Source organism: Myotis brandtii, unplaced genomic scaffold (genome assembly GCF_000412655.1).
Source record: "Myotis brandtii unplaced genomic scaffold, ASM41265v1 scaffold180, whole genome shotgun sequence".
NCBI lineage: Eukaryota > Metazoa > Chordata > Mammalia > Chiroptera > Vespertilionidae > Myotis > Myotis brandtii.
In genome coordinates this window covers 901,325-919,451 of record NW_005356675.1, presented here as the reverse complement: position 1 = coordinate 919,451, position 18,127 = coordinate 901,325, and the positions used below count along the sequence as shown (strand labels likewise).

The 18,127-nt window shown below is 45.3% G+C and overlaps 1 protein-coding gene across 4 annotated transcripts in view; it reads right to left on the bottom strand.

The window, feature by feature from the left end:
* TRAF3IP1 (TNF receptor-associated factor 3 interacting protein 1) overlaps window positions 1–18,127 on the bottom strand; it is a 39,061-nt gene that overhangs the window by 6,762 nt on the left and 14,172 nt on the right. For 2 of the 4 annotated variants that reach the window (XM_005863721.2, XM_005863724.2), the window contains 7 exons: window positions 15,712–15,813; window positions 12,924–12,944; window positions 11,720–11,804; window positions 11,195–11,278; window positions 9,665–9,788; window positions 9,432–9,468; window positions 7,834–7,910 (listed from right to left, as the gene is read on the bottom strand). In XM_005863721.2, the coding sequence (XP_005863783.1) occupies window positions 7,834–7,910; window positions 9,432–9,468; window positions 9,665–9,788; window positions 11,195–11,278; window positions 11,720–11,804; window positions 12,924–12,944; window positions 15,712–15,813 (530 nt within the window). The remainder of the gene's footprint in view (window positions 1–7,833; window positions 7,911–9,431; window positions 9,469–9,664; window positions 9,789–11,194; window positions 11,279–11,719; window positions 11,805–12,923; window positions 12,945–15,711; window positions 15,814–18,127) is intronic. The other 2 variants (XM_005863722.2, XM_005863723.2) reach the window with 2 other exon arrangements.

The following is an 18,127-nucleotide window of genomic DNA, read 5'->3' as shown; positions in this document are numbered from 1 at the left end:
AATGTCATTTAGTAAATTAACAGAATCATGTCACTCATCACAGAAAAAGAATTTAGTAAAATCACCACTCAATTCATGATAAAGCCCCATACTGGGGGAAAACTGTACTTTCCCCATCTGTTTGCAACAACAAATACCAGCCAAGGGTAAATTCCAGAAGTGTTCCCATGAAAAATCAGGAAGGGAACAGGTGGCCAGAGCAATCAGGCAATAAAAGAAAGTGCAAGGATGGGAAGGGGGAAATTAAGGCTGTGCCTCAGGGTGACAAGAACAGCCAGTGTAGCTCATAAGAAAGAGCACGGCCTGGGGCCAGAACACCTGGGTGTGAACCCAACTGTGCCGCCCACTGGTCCCCAGTGCCATCTCAGGTAAGTCCCTTAACCTCCCGAGACCCCACCTGTACCTCTCTATCATCCAGTCAGTATCCAGCCGCTATTGAAGCACAGAAACATAAGAAAATCAACAGACACATTTTGAAAACAATCAGTGTATCAATGAGGCTGGTTGTGTCTACAGCATTCCTACCTCCTGGCAATAAAGAATTAGAGTACCAATTTAAAACATGCAGTGTTACAACAGCAGAATAAACTCAGGAGTACCCGGATACAATGTAGCTAAAGACGGGCACAACCTCAGCAGAGAAAATCGAACCCGTTTACAGAGACACACTGCAGAGGGCCAGGAACAAACACTTCCACCAAATCCCAAGCCAGCTTCCAAGGCACTCAGTGAGCTGGTCACAGCGCCTGCACGGCAGTGAGAGGACCGGCCCGTGTGCCAGCCCAGCCACCACCGTGGGCCAGAGGAAGCTGCAGGAGGTAAAGCAGGGGGAGTTGGGCTGGGCCAGGGAGACAGCTTAAGCCCACAGTCTGGGGACAAGCCCATGGACTAACAACAGTTTTCACATCCTTAAATAGTTCAAGACAATATGTAAAGAAGATACTTTGTGACACACAAGAAAGTTCTATAAAATTCAACTTCCACACATGAGGTTTTATTGGAACCTAGGCAGGCTCATTCACCAGGGCACCACCGAGCGGGAGGACAAAGAACAAGGCTCTCTCAGCTGAAAATCCCAACTACCCTTTCCAGGAAAAGTGGGCTGACCCCTGGCGTAGTGAATCCAAAAAGAGCCCCCGACACAGCAGGTGAGTGTGGAAAGGGGAGACACTGGTTATCTATATGGAACAAACACACACCTCCTCTCACAGAATAGGAAGACAAACTCCAGGTGAATTAAGGATTCGACTGCCCAAAAAAGCTTTCATTAAAAAAAAAAACAATCTTTCTGGACTTAGAACAGAGGTTTCTTAATTGAGGCAAAAAAAAAGCACTAATCATAATAAATGAGGCTGAGAAAAGTTAAAAACTAAAGTAAAAAACTCAGCCATCAAGACACCCTAAAATAAGTGAAGAAAAAAGCTTCTGCACCCTGGCCAGGTGGCTCAGTTGGTTAGAGCAGCGGTCACCAACCGATGGTCCGCGGACCACTGGTGATCCATGAGGTCTGAAAGGTTGGTGGCCACTGGGTTTGAGTACCGTCCCATACACCAAAAGGTGGCAGGTTCAATTCCCAGGGCAGGGCACATACCCAAGTTTCAGGTTTGATCCCCGGTCAGGGTGAGTTCAGGAGGCAACCAATGGATGTTTCTCATATTGATGTTCTCTTTCTCTCTCTGTGTCCACCCCTCCCCCCCTCACTTTCTCTAATATCAACTGAAAAAATACTTTGGAATAAATTACGATTTTAATGTGGTTTTAACTCCCTTGACCCTATACCCTACTATCTATTATGATGTTATTTTTCTATACTCTAATTTTTTGAAAACTGGTTTAGGGCTTTTGCATTAAATTCTGTAGTGAGAGTTATGTTCAATTCTACTTGCTTAACTGGTTTTAATGCTCAGCTTAATTCATTTCATCCACACCAATGCTGCCCAATAGAAATATGTGGACCACATACACAATTTAACATTTTCCAATAGTTTCATTTAAAAATAAATGGGTGAAATTAATTTCAAAAAATTTATTTAACTCAACATATCCAAAATATTGTTTCAACATATAGTTAGTATAAAAATTACTAACAGGATTTTATGTCCTTCTTTCGTTCTGTCTTTGAAATCAGCTGTGTATTTCACACTTGAGGCGCTTCAGCATGGATCTGCCACTTTTCAAGTGTCCCAGCGCCACCTGTGACGAGGGTCAGCACAGGGCCACCCTCTGCCCTTCCAATACTGTGAGTTCCCTTTGTACCCAGAACATAAAAGCGCTGAGTGCAGACTCACAGCAGGTTAAGCTTCTTGCTTTCATGGAAGTACCACAGTGCCTCTAAAATAGCATGCTTTATGTTTAATGTCATACTAATCTAGGTCAGACGCTGTTTTAACTTCATTCCTATCACACTTCTCTTGGAAATCTGTATTAGTGTCCAAACTACAAATTTCCAAGTTGTGGCAGAAAACCAGAGCCAGAGAGCTGAGCCGGGCCCCCACTGCCAGGGCCTGCAGTCAGGACGGCTGCACTGCAGGGGCTAAAAGCTCCACCCAGCAGATTCTGTGGTGCTCACCGAGGCCATGGCCCCTCCTCACTGTGCCCTGACCCTAGAAGCCTCATGGGAAATGTCCGTTACGCCTCCGAATGAAGACGAATCCTCAGTAGTTTGAAGGACTTTGTCCTCAGACCTCTTCAAACTACTGAGGGCTAGTCTTCCGTTGCTGGACCCACGGTCACAGGGCAGCTCCAGCTTCTGTAACATGGGACCAAGTCCCTGCTGTTTTCCCAACGACTGCTTTCCCGACCACCTGCACTTTCCCAAGCTTCACTCACGTTACACTCAGTCTGACTAAACCCAACCTGAATTCCAGTTCTATCCACTGATTTTCATCCTGTGGCTAATGTGATGTCAACTCCTCACACATTCCTTAATGTGTCAGTTAATATATTTAAATACCAGGTCTACACTACTTAGTAACTGAATTTACACCTACAGACTTAGGCTGTCAAAGTCAATCAAACTGAACATACTTTGCCCTAGCCAGTTTGGCTCAGTGGATAGAGTGTTGTTGGCCTTCGGACTAAAGGGTCTCAGGTTAGATTCCAGTCACTTACCTGGGTTGTGGGTTCACTCCTCTCAAGGTGCATAGGGGAGGCAACTAGTCAATGTCTCTCTCTCACATCAATGTTTCTCTCTCTCCTTCTCCTCCCCCCTCCCTTCCACTCTCCTGAAAAGCAATATCCTCAGATGAGGATTAACAACAACAACAACAAAAAACCTTAAAAAAAAGGAAGTATGAAATTTACATTCAATTAGAATAGATATAACATGAAAAAAAGACTGAAAAATCAGAAGAGAACAGTCTTCACACAGTCCCCAAAAGTGAGTTAATCACCTTTGAAATCACTGGTTATTATTCCGAAGCATCTTCATTTACAAAGTTTAAAACACAAGTATTTTTAAAGTATAACTAACACTAATAAAAGTGCTTTTCTGGTTGTTTTTCAAAAACTTCATAAATCTGAAGAAAAAAATGTTGGCATGAACTAATATCTTACTATTAGCAAAGTTTAATATTTCCTCTTGAAAGGGGAACAAATAAGTCAGGATAATGAAAAAAATGCTCAAAGCAGTCTGATTCACATATTTATTTTATAATATATTATTCAATCCATTAGTACACTAAGAAATGGCTTTTCTTCCAACAAAACTTCAAAGACAGGCTGGAGAGATGCCCAGATTACAAATATGTATTTCCTTAGCATTGAAAAAAAAAAGGCTCCCTCCAAAAAAAGTAAAAAGTACTAAGACTAAGGGCACACTCTAACTTATATGTGAAAAGCAGAGAAAACACCTAGTATTTGAATTTGTTGTGTTGTTGTTAATCCTCACCCGAGGATATTTTTCCAATCACTTTTAGAGAGAGTGGTAGAGAAGGGGAGGAGAGAGAGAGAAACATCTATGTCAGAGAGATACATCAATTGGTTGCCTCTGACATGCACCCCTACTGGGGATGGGGATTGAACCTGCAATCCGGGTACATGCCCTTGACTGGAATCAAAACCGAGACCCTTCAGTGTATGGGGCAATGCTCTAACCACTGAGTACACCACCCAGGACTAGTATTTGAATTTTTAGAGATAGCAGATATGCAAGTAATACTATGATTAATTTGTATAAATCAATAATAACAGGCAGCTACAGCCCACAGGCACTGAGTACATTACAATCACCTCCCCAGGAAGTCCACAGGGTGTACTGAAGCCCAGCCCCAAAGTGTAGAAGGTAGAACTGTGCGAGCACTCTAAGCTTTTACAAACACCGATCACAGCCAGGCCAAGAAGAAAGGCTCACTTCCAAATAATCAATATCATGTAGACCATGTTCTCTGAATGTGCAATTATGTTAGGTACTGTCAATAAAAAGACTTTTCAGCTCTGGTCGTGTGGCTCAGTTAACTGGAGCATCGTCCCATACACCAAAAGGTCTCAGGTTCGATTCCCAGTCAGGGCACATGCCCGGATTGCAGGTTTGATGACCAGCCCTGATCAGGGCATGTACAGGAGGCAACCAATCAGTGTTTCTCTCTCTCCCCGCCCCTTTAACCTCTCTCTAAAAAAGTCAATGAACATGTCCTTGGGTGAGGATTTAAAAAGAAAAAAGACTTAAAAAAAAAAAGACTTTTTAAAAAGTCTTATATTTGAAAGCTAAAGAACAGACTTCTAAGTAGTCTACATGTCTAAAAGAAATAACAACAAAGGACTTCATATTAAAATTTAAGAAAATTTAATATTAATTTGTTATTTAAGAAATTTAAAATTCAAGGTTAAAGCATGCTTAAAGAGAAATGTATAGTCGTGAATATATTAATTTTTAAAATGACAAAAACTAAAAATAAATGAGCTAAGTTTTACACAAGAGGCTAGAAAAATAAATGCGTAAAGAAATTAAAAGGAAAAAAAATAAAAATTAAAAAAAAAAAGAAATTAAAAGGGCCTTAGCTAGTTTGGCTCAGTGGATAGAGCGTTGGCCTGCGGACTGAAGGGTCCCGGGTTCGATTCCGGTCAAGGGCACATGCCTGGGTTGTGAGCTCTATCCCCAGTAGGGGGCGTGCAGAAGGCAGCCGATCAATGATTCTCTCTCATCACTGATGTTTCTATCTCTCTCTCCCTCTCCCTTCCTCTCTGAAATCAATAAAAATATATTTTTTTAAAAGAAATTAAAAGAAAAAAGAGCAGAAATCACTGAAATGAAAACAACACAAAAGTGAGTATCTACAAAACCAAAGTTAATTCTTTGCTAGGGAGTGCCTACTTTTTACAAAAGTCTCCTCAAGGGAAAAAAAAAAAAGATGACATTTCCAGAAGGAAAGGAAAACTGTAACTATAGATATATTTTTAAATCATAAAGTATACTTCAAACATGTTCTTGCCATGACTTTGGAAAACATGAATGAAAGGAACAACTTCCTGGAGAAGCGCCGTGGAGAGACTGCTGGTCAACCCCGTTTCTGACCTCTGAGAAGCTTCCTGCCACTTAGAGCAGCCACATGTGGTAGACGTGCTAGTTCCAGAAATCCTCGGCCCCAGCCAGGCAGGCAGCCTCCTCCACTGACCCATGTGCCTTGCAAATATTATCATTTCTGAGTGTGCCAGGCAGTGAGGAAACCTGGCAAGTTTTAGTCTGTGTTAATGGAACCCTTGATGGTTAGCCAAGCAAACTGATGCCTGCAATAAAAACGTCACTTCATGGTTCCCTCAGTGACAAAAATGTGGCCAACATAATGTAAGTGTGCACAACTCCCAATCAATAGCCTGAGAGAGAAGGGGTGTGCCCTTCTCCTACTTCCCTTTTCCTCCTTCCTTCTGGCTGGAATGCAGTCCTGAAGGCTGGAACTGGGCAGCCATCTGGGCCCAGGAGGTGCCCTGAGGCACGGAGGTCAGGAGGAAAGAGGTGGAAGGCGTCTCGGTCACTGCCACTCCAGGCTCTGGCGCATGAGCTAAAGCACTTTCTACCTCACGTCAGCCACTACTGTTCCAGATCTTTCCTTCACTCGCAGGTCAACTTGATCCTGATTCAAATACTAATTACCAAAAGAAACTAAAAAGGAAATAGGAAAACAGAATTGCCCACTAAGGAAGCTGACTTGGTAAAAGGGACAGAAAGGACCAGTTTGAGAGAAGAGGGCAGCCAGCCACCTCGGGACTTCAACAGCACTGAGAAGAGCAGGAACCAGCAACCGACGGCAGGATCCTTAGCCACAGAAGAAACGCAAAGTAGAACCACAACAAGTTACGAAGGCTGACCACTCCAGTCCCAGCCTGGAGGCAGGCCCCTCCACTGGGCTGGGGACACAGCGAGGAATGGCAGGACAATGCCTGGCCTGTGGAAAGGACTCTGAGAGGCTGAAATTCCACAGCCACACACAGCAGGCCAGAGGGTCGGCCTCCTTCAGTGGAGCAAACAGTGCTCTTATGTGAAGCTTCGGGCAACATGTTTCTCCTATGAGCATCTAAAGCAGTGGTTCTCAACCTTGGCTGCACAATAGAATCACCTGGGAATCTTTTTAAAATCCTGATTTCTGGGCCTCATTCTCCGGAAATTCTGTTTCTTTGTTATGGGGTGGGGCCACAACATTAGTAACAAAGAAACAGAATTTCCGGAGAATGAGGCCCAGAAATCAGGATTTTAAAAAGATTCCCAGTCAAGGGCGGGGGGAAAAAAAAGGACACATATGTAATACCCTTTGTAATACTTTAAGCAATAAAAAAAAAAAAGATTCCCAGGTGATTCTAATGTGCAGCCAAGGTTGAGAACCACTGATCTAAAGGCTCCCCCTGGTGGTATTCTCACTGCATGGTTCTCATAGGCTATTTCAGGCCACATCTCCACGACAAAACTGGTCATTTTAAGCAGAATTATCTAAAACAACCATTAAATCGACGTGTGTGTGAGTATGTGTAAAACATGGGAATTGTGGCTGCTGATACAACGAACTTTCTAAGAAATTGTTTTTTGTAAAAAACACACAATAAATATCTATTGTTATTTTTTTAAGTAAATGTAACAGAAACCTAGACATGACATTTGCGGCACACTGCCTGGCCTGCAGGTGTTCACCCCAGGGTCACATGCCTAAGGGGCAGTGGCAGGCAGGAGGCCATGGATCCCAACAAAGCCTCATCACACACTGTGAGAAAGACTGCTGGGAGGCCTGATACCAGGAGCCTGTATTTAAAAACCAGACTTGAAAGTTCCCCTAGCCCAGTGGTCGGCAAACTCATTAGTCAACACAGCCAAATATCAACAGTACAATGATTGAAATTTCTTTTAAGAACCAAATTTTTTAAACTTAAACTATATAGGTAGGTACATTGTTATTAACTTAATTAGGGTACTCCTAAGGCTTATGAAGAGCCATACTCAAGGGGCCAAAGAGCCGCATGTGGCTCGTGAGCCGGTTTGCCGACCACGGCCCTAGCCTCTCGATCAGCCAGCGCCAGGTGGCCTGCTCCTGACTCTGCACAACGAAGGGATGGACAAGGCAGGAAGGGGAGAGCCATGGAGTCAGAGCAGAGCAGGCCCTGGCCCTTGACTCCTGAGCCCCCAAGCAGGACTGCTGCCCACCCAGGGCAGAATGACCCAGGTCCGGGGAAGTGACAGCCACTGCAAGAGCCGCAGTGTCTTCCCTCCCCACTGGGGGGGAGGGGGGGGCGCTTTTCTACATATAAACAGACATTACTGTGTAACCACGTTCGAACGGTGCTTCTAGTTTTTTCAAGTAAATGTATGAAACAGACGCTTAACATGCTGATATTTACAAGACATTCCATTACCTTATCTCCAGGTTTGGGGGACAGCTGCAGCTTCTCATAATCCTTCTTTGTCTCCAGAATTTTTTTGACGAGTCCTCCTGTTGAGAAGCAGCAGCTTTATGCTCCAGTTGTTCTCTGCCCTTTGAAGCTACTCTACTCTGATTGGGCAGAGGGTTGGCAAAAACACCCAAGTCCTTATTCTTCTCCTTCTACACTCAAAACAGCTTCAATAAGCTTTATTCGATAAAGATAGCCCGCATCAGACTGATACAACAACTGGTGGTGGAACTAACTCTACAGCTTCATATTGTTTCAAAGAAATCAGCTCCTTGAAAGGGAAAAATAATCTTTAGAAATAAAATAGATTTTCTCTTCTGTTTCCAAAGATGAAGAAGAAATGTAGAGCCCAGCAGCATGGCTCAGTGGTTGAGCATTGAAGGTTTGATTCCTGGTCAGGGCACATGCCCCAGTTGCAGGCTCAGTCCCCAGTAGGTGGTGTACAGGAGGCAGCCGATGGGTGTTGCTCTCTCACATCGATGTTTCTCTCTCTCTCCCTCTCCCTTTCTCTCTCTCTCAAATCAATAAAAACATATTTAAAATTAAAAAAAACCTGAATCTGATCAACTCTCTAGAACAGTGGTTCTCAACCTTGGCTGCACATTAGAATCACCTGGGAATCTTTTTAAAATCCTGATTTCTGGGCCTCATCCTCCTGAAATTCTATTTCTTTGTTACTAATGTTGTGGCCCCACCCCATAACAAAGAAACAGAATTTCCGGAGGATGAGGCCCAGAAATCAGGATTTTAAAAAGATTCCCAGGTGATTCTAATGTGCAGCCAAGGTTGAGAACCACTGCTCTAGAACTAAGTTACAAGAATGTGGGAAAAGGCATAATAGAGGCTATAATAAGCAGCACCTCGGCGTGAGAAATTCAGACAACTGGCTTCAATAAATACATCATGAGGGAAAAGGGTGGGAGGGCCCCGAGTTAAGGGAGGCTTCAGTCAGATCAACTGTAATGCAGGGACCTTGTCTGGACTGCCAAACTGAAAAAACACACAAAACTGGAAAAAGAGGCATGGATGATACTAAGTAATTTTTTTTGTTCATATGGCAATGAACTTATGGCTATATTTTTTTAAAAGAGTCCTTATCTTTTAGAGCTACGTACGGTGTGTTTCCCGAAGAAATGATGCCCTGGGACTTGCAAAGGGCCTGGGGAGTGGGGTTGGGGGGTGGAGGCTGAAATAAAGCAAGATCAGCCTCACTGTGGGAGCTGTGTGATGGGGACAAGGGGTCACTAGCCTATTCTCTGCTTTCATAGGTGTATGAAATAAAGCAGATCACATTGCAGAACTGTCCACCTGGGAGTGACCTTGGAGGTCATGCAATTCCAAATGTAACCACACGGATAAGAAAAGGAGTCACCTAAGAAACAGCTCACACCTGACCTCCAGGGTCGGGGTGCCCCTGGGTCCCCCAGGATGGGAGCAGCATCCATCATCTCCCAGAATAGAAAGCACCAACCTCGGAGGGACCCGTGCCCACGGAGCCCTATCTACTGCTGGTCGGACCCCTGCACCTGACCCTTCCAGCCCACGCCAACACCAGCACGCACCGTGCTTCTCATCCTCCTCCAGCTCCACTGCGTGTACCTGAGCAGGAAAGGAAGGAGAAGAAAGGAGATTCGGGTTTGCTGAATTCTCAAAATCCTACCTTCATGGATCTCATCAGAGGAATGGCGAAATTAGGGTAGAAAACTAACTGAAAAATCAGAGGGAAGTTCTGTCTGCATAAATCTGAACGCTGCAGTGAAAGTGTCCTCACCAAACCCCAGGCCAGGGCACTAACCACTTCGAGTTCTGACACCTCAGAGAGCGGGGGCGCAGCCTCCACCACAAACTGGTCGTCCTCTTCGTTCTCAGAGTTCTGCACATCGACAATCACGTTGGAGACGGTCTGACCACTTCCTGTCCTGAATGCAAAGAAATCAGAGTAAATTAGAAATCTTGTCGATGATGTTTTCATCCACCCCGTGCATCTGGAGCTGAGTGCGAGGTTATGTGAGAGCAGCTCAGCACAGGGGCCTGTCGCTCTCAGTGGGGGGCTGCCTGTCCACTGTAGGATGTTTAGCAGCAGCCCTGGCCCCAAACCCCCCAACTGGATGCCAAGAACTTTCCCTCCGCCTCCTCCCTAGTCATGTCACCACTCTAGACATGGCCCCAACATCCCCGGGGGTGGGGTGACCCCTGGATGAGGACCTCGGTACAGCCCCCTCTCGTGGAGACCTGCTTGCCCTCCTCCCTCCTCTGACCTCCTGCTCCTCCCCCCCAGACTCCTGGTGAATGAGGAAAACCGAGCGGCAGAGAGAACTCACCTCCCAGAATCTCACCCACATATTAACTCTCCACGCCCCCTTGCCCACTCAGGGATTCTGTTCCAACACCCCCAGCCTGCTTCTCCCACATCACCAAATCCGCCCCCCCAGGATCACCTGTCACCCAAAAATGTGCTCATTCTCTCGTCTTCAAAACAAGAACCAGTAACTTCCCTCGGCCCTGCCTTCCTTCCCACTCCCTACTGCCCTTCCTTTGCTTCTCTTTGTCTCTTTGCAACAAAACCTGAGTAAATGCCTACACCTGCCGTTTCCAAGTCCAACCTCCTGCTCTATCTGAAACACCCGACCCAGCCTGTTGACTTCTGTACCTTATGGATCCTACTGCATCCACTGGCAGGTTGTAAACTGACAAAAGCCCTGCCTGGCGCTGGCCTTTATATTGTTTATGATTTGCTCATACCCTTTGTTTTTTTATTTCTGTGCAATTAAACCTTTAAACCTTTTTTTCTATTTTTCCCTCATTGTGTTTATGCTTAGAAAACCCTTTACCCAGAGGTCAGAGAAGTGCACCCGAACGTCCTCCCCACGTTTGTGAAGGTTTAACTGTGGGAGTGCCTGTGTTCTCTCTCACCCATCTGACAAGTGAGGCCATGTGTGGTTTCAGGTGAGGGTCTAACCCAGGGGTGGGCAAACTTTTTGACTCGAGGGCCACAATGGGTTCTTAAACTGGACCGGAGGGCCGGAACAAAAGCATGGATGGAGTGTTTGTGTGAACTAATATAAATTCAAAGTAAACATCATTACATAAAAGAGTACGGTCTTTTTTTTTTTTTAGTTTTATTCATTTCAAACGGGCCGGATCCGGCCCGCGGGCCGTAGTTTGCCCACGGCTGGTCTAACCTGATTTTCTTTTTCTCAACAGCAAGTTTTCCCAGCACCATCCAGTCCACCCTTCCCCTGCAGCATGTGCCCGATTCCCATCGATCCCGAGGTCCCACACACCGGGAGAAGCCCCTTGCCCCTCCTGTTAGAGCGCGCCTCACCTGTCCGCTGTTAACACCTCCGCGCTGTCTTGTCGTTTCACTCGGGGAGGCGCTGGCCTGGCACTCCCAGGCCGAGGAATTCTTCTAAAACCAGACAGCGGAAAACCAAATCAGGGGTATAAACACCCCCACATTTCAAAGTAGACAACAGAAAACCCAGGTCAGCTCAGCACTGCCTCCCAGCCACCATCTGCCTCCTAGTCTGCACATACGCTCAGGATATTAAGAAATGCCATTAACCTAAAAGGACCCATCTTTTAATCTTATATTTTCATTAATTTTAAGGTACAAAAATAACTATCAGTAATCAAAACATGACATAATTTAGCCATAACTATGCATTCCCCTGAATCTCTAAAATGTTCTGTGTGTAGTTAGTTGTCACCCAGGTACAGGAAGACTAAATAAAATACACGGTTTTTGCTTCTTAGTACAAATGTTTCCTCAGAATGAAGCTCAAGCATTTCATGAACTGCAGGAGATACAGAGAGGAGCGCGTCAGCTCCGCGTGGGGGGAGCACAGACCTGGCGCCGGACGGGAGCTCGGGGGGGACCTCAGGGTTCTCGGGCACCTCTGACTTCTCCTGGCCGATGGGTCCCACTTCTCCTTCTGAGGGGACGGCACCCCAGTCAGCAGTTTGCAAAGGAAGGAACAGAAACAAGGGATACATACTGGAGAAGACAGTAACCAAGTAATTGCAAATATAAATGAGCTTTCTCATCCATCATCCTGATGAAGATAAAACAGACACTTGGCATCTAACTCTGGTGAAGACCAGGGAAATGGGCTCCCTCCAACCCTGGCTCAACTCCTCCAGAAACAAAACTAAACAGGCAGATCAATCAATTCAGCACTTTAACTTAAAGAAAATACAACCTGAAGAAATGGACACGTTAAATAACACATGTGCCAGGAGGCTCCTGTCACCACTAGTGACTAACAACAGGCAATCTGGTAAATACGGCATCGCCACGTGCAAGACCTTTTAGTGTAAACAATGCCGTCATTTTAACATGTAACTAGCAGAGTACAGCGATACATCTAATAATTGCATGTCCATACATGGGGTTCTAGAAGGTCTTCATTTAAGTTGTGAGCAGTGGAATTCCCAGTGCTTTTCATTTTCTTCATTTTAAAAATTTTCTACTTTGCGTATTCCATATTATATTTATAATCTGAACAAAATTGTCTTCACTTTGATAAAATGATTTAATCTGTAAATAACAAGTCCAAACTATTAAGACAATTACATTTACTCCACTATTTAAAGTAAAAGTGAAAATCCATCAGAATTTGAATATTGAAAATATACTTTATACTTTGGAAAGAAATCCTTTGAAATGTTTTTTTTAATATATTTTTATTGATTTCAGAGAGGAAGGGAGAGGGAGAGATAGAAACATCAGTGATGAGAGAGAATCATTGATTGGCTGCCTCCTGTATGCCCCCTACTGAGGATCAAGCCCGCAATCCAGGCATGTGCCCTTGACTGGAATCAAACCTGGGACCCTTCAGTCTAAAAGCCGACGCTCTACTCACTGAGCCAAACAGGCTAGGGCTTGAAATGTATTTTTGACACATAAAACATGCAGATTAAATCTTAAATTGGGATAGTGGAGATGTGTTTTACTGACACACCTGTAAGACATAAATCTGAGAGCATGTCTGCATCTGTACACACGTGTACACACAATTCATACCGAGCACTCACTCAGCGCCATTCCTTACCTGATACACTAGGGGAATCACCTGAAAAAAAGAAAAAGAACACATCAGAAATTCACTTTTGTGTTAGTAAACCTCGGTATACAAAAAAAGCAGAACAGTATTAGAGAAAAATATATAATAAACAATTTGGGTTTTATTAGGGGGGAAATGGTCATTTCTTCAAAACTTTTCTAGTCACTATCACTATTTTGTTTCAAAGGTAGAAAAACAAAGAACAAAGAAAACTATGACTCATAACATGTTATAACAGGAAACTGGTATGAAGAAAGTGTGTCAGGACAAACAGTGACTGACTCCAAATGTACGGGTCTAGGCCGTTCCTCGAAGGAACCGCCGGCCGCGGTTAGGACTTGGGTGAGACCAAGCAACCAGCCTCCCATAACTGGTCAGTCAGGACTTTTCCACCAGCTCCTAAATTAGAAGAAACTTTCTCAAGCTCCACAGGAGCAACCTTTGCACTTGTCACCGGGGTCCTTTTCCTTCAAGTGTTGCTCAGGGCACAGGTAGCTGAGAGAAGCACTACAGGGTTGTAGGGTGGGTGGGTTCAACCCACAGGTGGATCGTCCTTTTTTGTGTTACTCTGAGAATGCACGAACACATGTGCAGAAGAGCCGAAACTGCACGCCCCTGGGTCACTGGGAGGACCCACAGGCCAAGGCAGGGTGAAGAGCACTCTGGGCCCCCTGCTCTGTCCACCCGCAGGAGGACTTGACTCTCCACTGACTATGGAACACCACACAGAGCCACAGCAACAGTGCCCCAGGGGCAGCGGGAACCGGGAGGCCCCACAGGACCCCACAGAGTGAGAGCAGAGGACAGGCCTGGTGACCAGTGGGGCCCGAGGAACTTGAGGGGAGGTTAAGAGGGGCCTGGAGAATGTGGCTCTAGACCAGTGGTTCTCAACCTTCCTGATGCCGCGACCCTTTAATACAGTTCCTCATGCTGTGGTGACCCCCAACCATAAAATTATTTTCGTTGCTACTTCATAACTGTAATTTTGCTACTGTTATGAATCGTAATGTAAATATCTGATATGGAGGATGTATTTTCATTGTTACAAATTGACCAAAATTAAAGCTTAGAGATAAATCACAAAAACAATATGTAATTATGTATGTGTTCTCCGATGGTCTTAGGCGACCCCTGTGAAAGGGTCGTTAGACCCCCAAAGGGGTCGCGACCAACAGGTTGAGAACCGCTGCTCTGGATGACACCAACGAGTAAATATCTGATATGGAGGATGTATTTTCATTGTTACAAATTGACCAAAATTAAAGCTTAGAGATAAATCACAAAAACAATATGTAATTATGTATGTGTTCTCCGATGGTCTTAGGCGACCCCTGTGAAAGGGTCGTTAGACCCCCAAAGGGGTCGCGACCCACAGGTTGAGAACCGCTGCTCTGGATGACACCAACGTGTGAGAACGTGCACATGGCAATTTCAGTCCCATGACGCGGTGTGCCTAAGCCACTCCTGTAAGCATCATGGCTCCCAGCTGCTAAACTCCCATATGGCCATGACTCCTAGTCCCCCAATGGCCCTCTGTGCTTCGAGGTTCCTGGTGGCCGGCCTGTGTCCTCCTACCCACAGGCTGTCCCCGACCCGGTGGCCAAGTCCCTTCCAGCTCTGGTGGACACTGCTGTCCTCAGTCCGCTTTGTGCACACTCACACACTCACTGCCCGGGGCCTCACACCGTTGTCCTCAGTCCGCTTTGTGCACACTCACACACTCACTGCCCGGGCCTCACACCGGCTGTCCTCAGTCCGCTCTGTGCACACTAACACACTCACTGCCCGGGGCCTGACACCGCTGTCCTCAGTCCGCTCTGTGCACACTAACACACTCACTGCCCGGGGCCTGACACCGCTGTCCTCAGTCCGCTCTGTGCACACTAACACACTCACTGCCCGGGGCCTGACACCGCTGTCCTCAGTCCGCTCTGTGCACACTAACACACTCACTGCCCGGGGCCTGACACCGCTGTCCTCAGTCCGCTCTGTGCACACTCACACACTCAGTGCCCAGGGCCTGACACCGCTGTCCTCAGTCCGCTCTGTGCACACTCACACACTCACTGCCCGGGGCCTGTCACACTAGGCCTCCAACAGGTGTTTTCTGTTTGAGCAAATGGACAAATGTCAGCCCCCCCTGGCCACACCAGCCCCAGCAGCCCCAGGCCACCCAGCAACCGGCCCGCACAGCCCTGCTTCTGGGGCACGACACTCGAGGAGGCCCTGGCACCCCCCTAGCCTGTTAGAAACTCCAGGCCTTAGAAGACAAATGCAGAATGTGCATTTCATCACAACTTTTTTTAAAATGCTAAGAAAACTATGCCAAAAGCAGAGACTAACCAGGTGCAACTTAAGACACTGAAAGAACATTACAGACAGAAAACCATGGTCATGAGAGTGTTGTGAGCTGATGACCGTCGTCTTTGAACATGAAATCAGTGGAGTGTGCTCGGCCTGTGGGAGGCCCAGCAGTGGCTGAGGCTGGCTTCAGGGTCATTCCTACACTCCAGGATCTGCCACTTTACCTCCCTCCGGAAAAACTCCCAGGACACCGGACAGGCTGGTCTATCCAGCAACGACTAGAATATTCCGCTCTCGTTTATGTAGCGGAGAAAGGGAGTCATAGCCACGTCCAGGCCTGGCGTATGAAGGTAAGGACAGGGCCCCGTGTGGGCCACAGCTCTGACAGGACCCCAAGAAGGGAGATGCCCACAGGCAGCACCGCGTCGGGGGACTCAGCGCCCCAGGAAAGGAGTGAAAAAGCCGTCCTTACCTTTCTGCTTCACTGCTGGTTCTGGCTCGGGGTTGTCCCGCCACAGACTAGGTGAGTTACCATCTGAAACACTAGCTGAGTTAGTATTAGCTTCTGTCGGTCCTGATATGAAACAGTTTGAAACGGGTAGTTAAGACTGTGCACTGCGGGCTGGTGGCTTTACCACAGAGCTACTGACCACTAGGTGACCCACAGTGTATAGTGGACGCACCAAAGGCGATCCCCAGGGGGAGCACTGCTCCCAGGCATATGTCCTCATTTTGGCTCAAATAAACTCATAAAAATTCAAAAATAAAAAAAGGTCCCCAAGTGTGGCTCTGGGGTCCAGAGGGAAGGAAGGGTGCAGCCTGTGAGCAGGGCAAGGCCCACTCAGCCCAGGTGGGGGCCTGGCCCCCCTCCTCCATTTCTAGAAGCGTCTCCCACTACCGCCAGGCCTGGGAGTTGAGAAGCTGCAAATAGGCAGTAATCTCAGGAAAGCAGGAGGAAAAGAAAAATATTTTTGGCATGGTGTGCAGGCCTAAATATCCTAAATGCTCCCAAATACCTGCCTACCAATTAATGACTAATGTGCCAATGTTGGTAAAATTAGAAAAAAAATATATCCAATATCTGAGAAATGTTTTTCCTATTTTAAAAAGGGGGGGGAGGGGCAAGGAGGTACAGGAGGGACAGATTTTGAATTGTGGCAGGACCCTGGGCTTGAAAGTGACCTATCACTGAAGGACCCCACTGTCAAAGAAGAAAATAATATTGGGAGACAAAAATAAAATAGAAAAATGTTCCCTTTCCTGAAACACAACTTATAATTTCTCAAAAGTATTCAAAGAAATAGTTTATATCAACCTGCCATTGACTATCAAAGAACTGCTTTATTTTATGTAACAGAAGTACATAAATAGATGACATAATCTTCTAAGGTGCTTTTTTTAAATCTTTAAAATGATGCAGACAGACAATCTGATTCAAGTGGTTAATTACTTATGATACCATATAGAGGGCAGACAAGGAAGCAATATGAAATATTAAGTTCTAGACAAACATAAGCATCAGCTTGGCAGCTATAGATTATCAATTTTAGAAGAAAACACCCCAATAATTTTAAGTTACATTTTATTTGAAAGTGTCAAATATTTTCTATACTCTACAAAACCCACTAGCACAATAAGTAAGTTACAAATGTACTATCTTTATTCTGTAGTTCAAGGAGACTAGTGACACTGCACAATTTTATCTTTTTAAACTTCTGGTTATTTTCTTGAGTAAGCTTCAAATTCACACAAATAGAACCGAGAAACAGGCTATATATTTACTAATTATACAACTAATTCTTACTCACAGAGGGAAGGTTAACCAGTTTGCCAAATAACACTCAAAGAAATAATACACTCATTAAAATTACTATAAACTGGAAAGAAAAAAAGGCGCACTAGCGCCATCTCTTGTCTAAACTACCAGGAACCAAGGAACCTCGCAGGTCAGGTGTGGACTGGGCATCAAGACCTCTCATGTTCTGCTGCCCTTCCTGAGCCGCAGCCTGCAGCTGTCATAGAGTCCAACGAGATCCCGGTGCACCCCAACGGGAAACAAGGTAAAGAGCACAGTGCACCTGCATCGGGGTGAAGGGGAAGCAAAACGCTCTGCCTGATCCAAGCAGGCCTTTAGGTCTAACAGAAATATGGGGCGGTGGGGAGTAAAGGGGTGTCAAAAGTTAAACGACACCACAAAGAAACAACCAGACAAATCCAGAAAGTGAACATTCTACAAGGCAAACAACCTATTCTCTCCACAAGTGTGCTGGGATAAAAGAGCAGGGAGGAGGGTTATTCCAAATTCAAAGTAAAGAGGCAAAAATTATAATAAAAATATAGTGTATTAATCTTAACTGGATCCTGGTTTTTAAAAAACATAAGAACTTTTTTGACACAATCAGAATACAGCCTGGGTTTTTAGGCGTATCGGGGTCAGAGAGCAAGAGAATTTTGTTAGGTGCAACAATAATTTTGTGCTGTGTAGAAGTATGTCTTTTTTATTTTTTTATTTTTTGAGCTACATGCTGAGATATTTAAAGGGAAATATGTAGAGGTAAACTGTTAGGATGTTTTCAATATACTGTGAAATAGTTCATAAAAATACATAGCTATGTAAGATCTGGAAACAGCCCAAGTGCCCATCAGTAGATGAGTGGCTAAAAAAGCTGTGGTACATTTATACCATGGAATACTATGCAGCAGTAAAAAAGAAGAATCTCTTATCCTTTGAGATAGCATGCAGGGACCTGCAGAGTATCATGCTAAGTGAAATAAGTCAGTCAGAGAAAGAAAAGTATCACATGATCTTACTCATATGTAGAATCTAAGTAACAAAATTAACTGATGAACAGAGTGGATCCAGAAACATGGAAGCATGGAACAGAGTG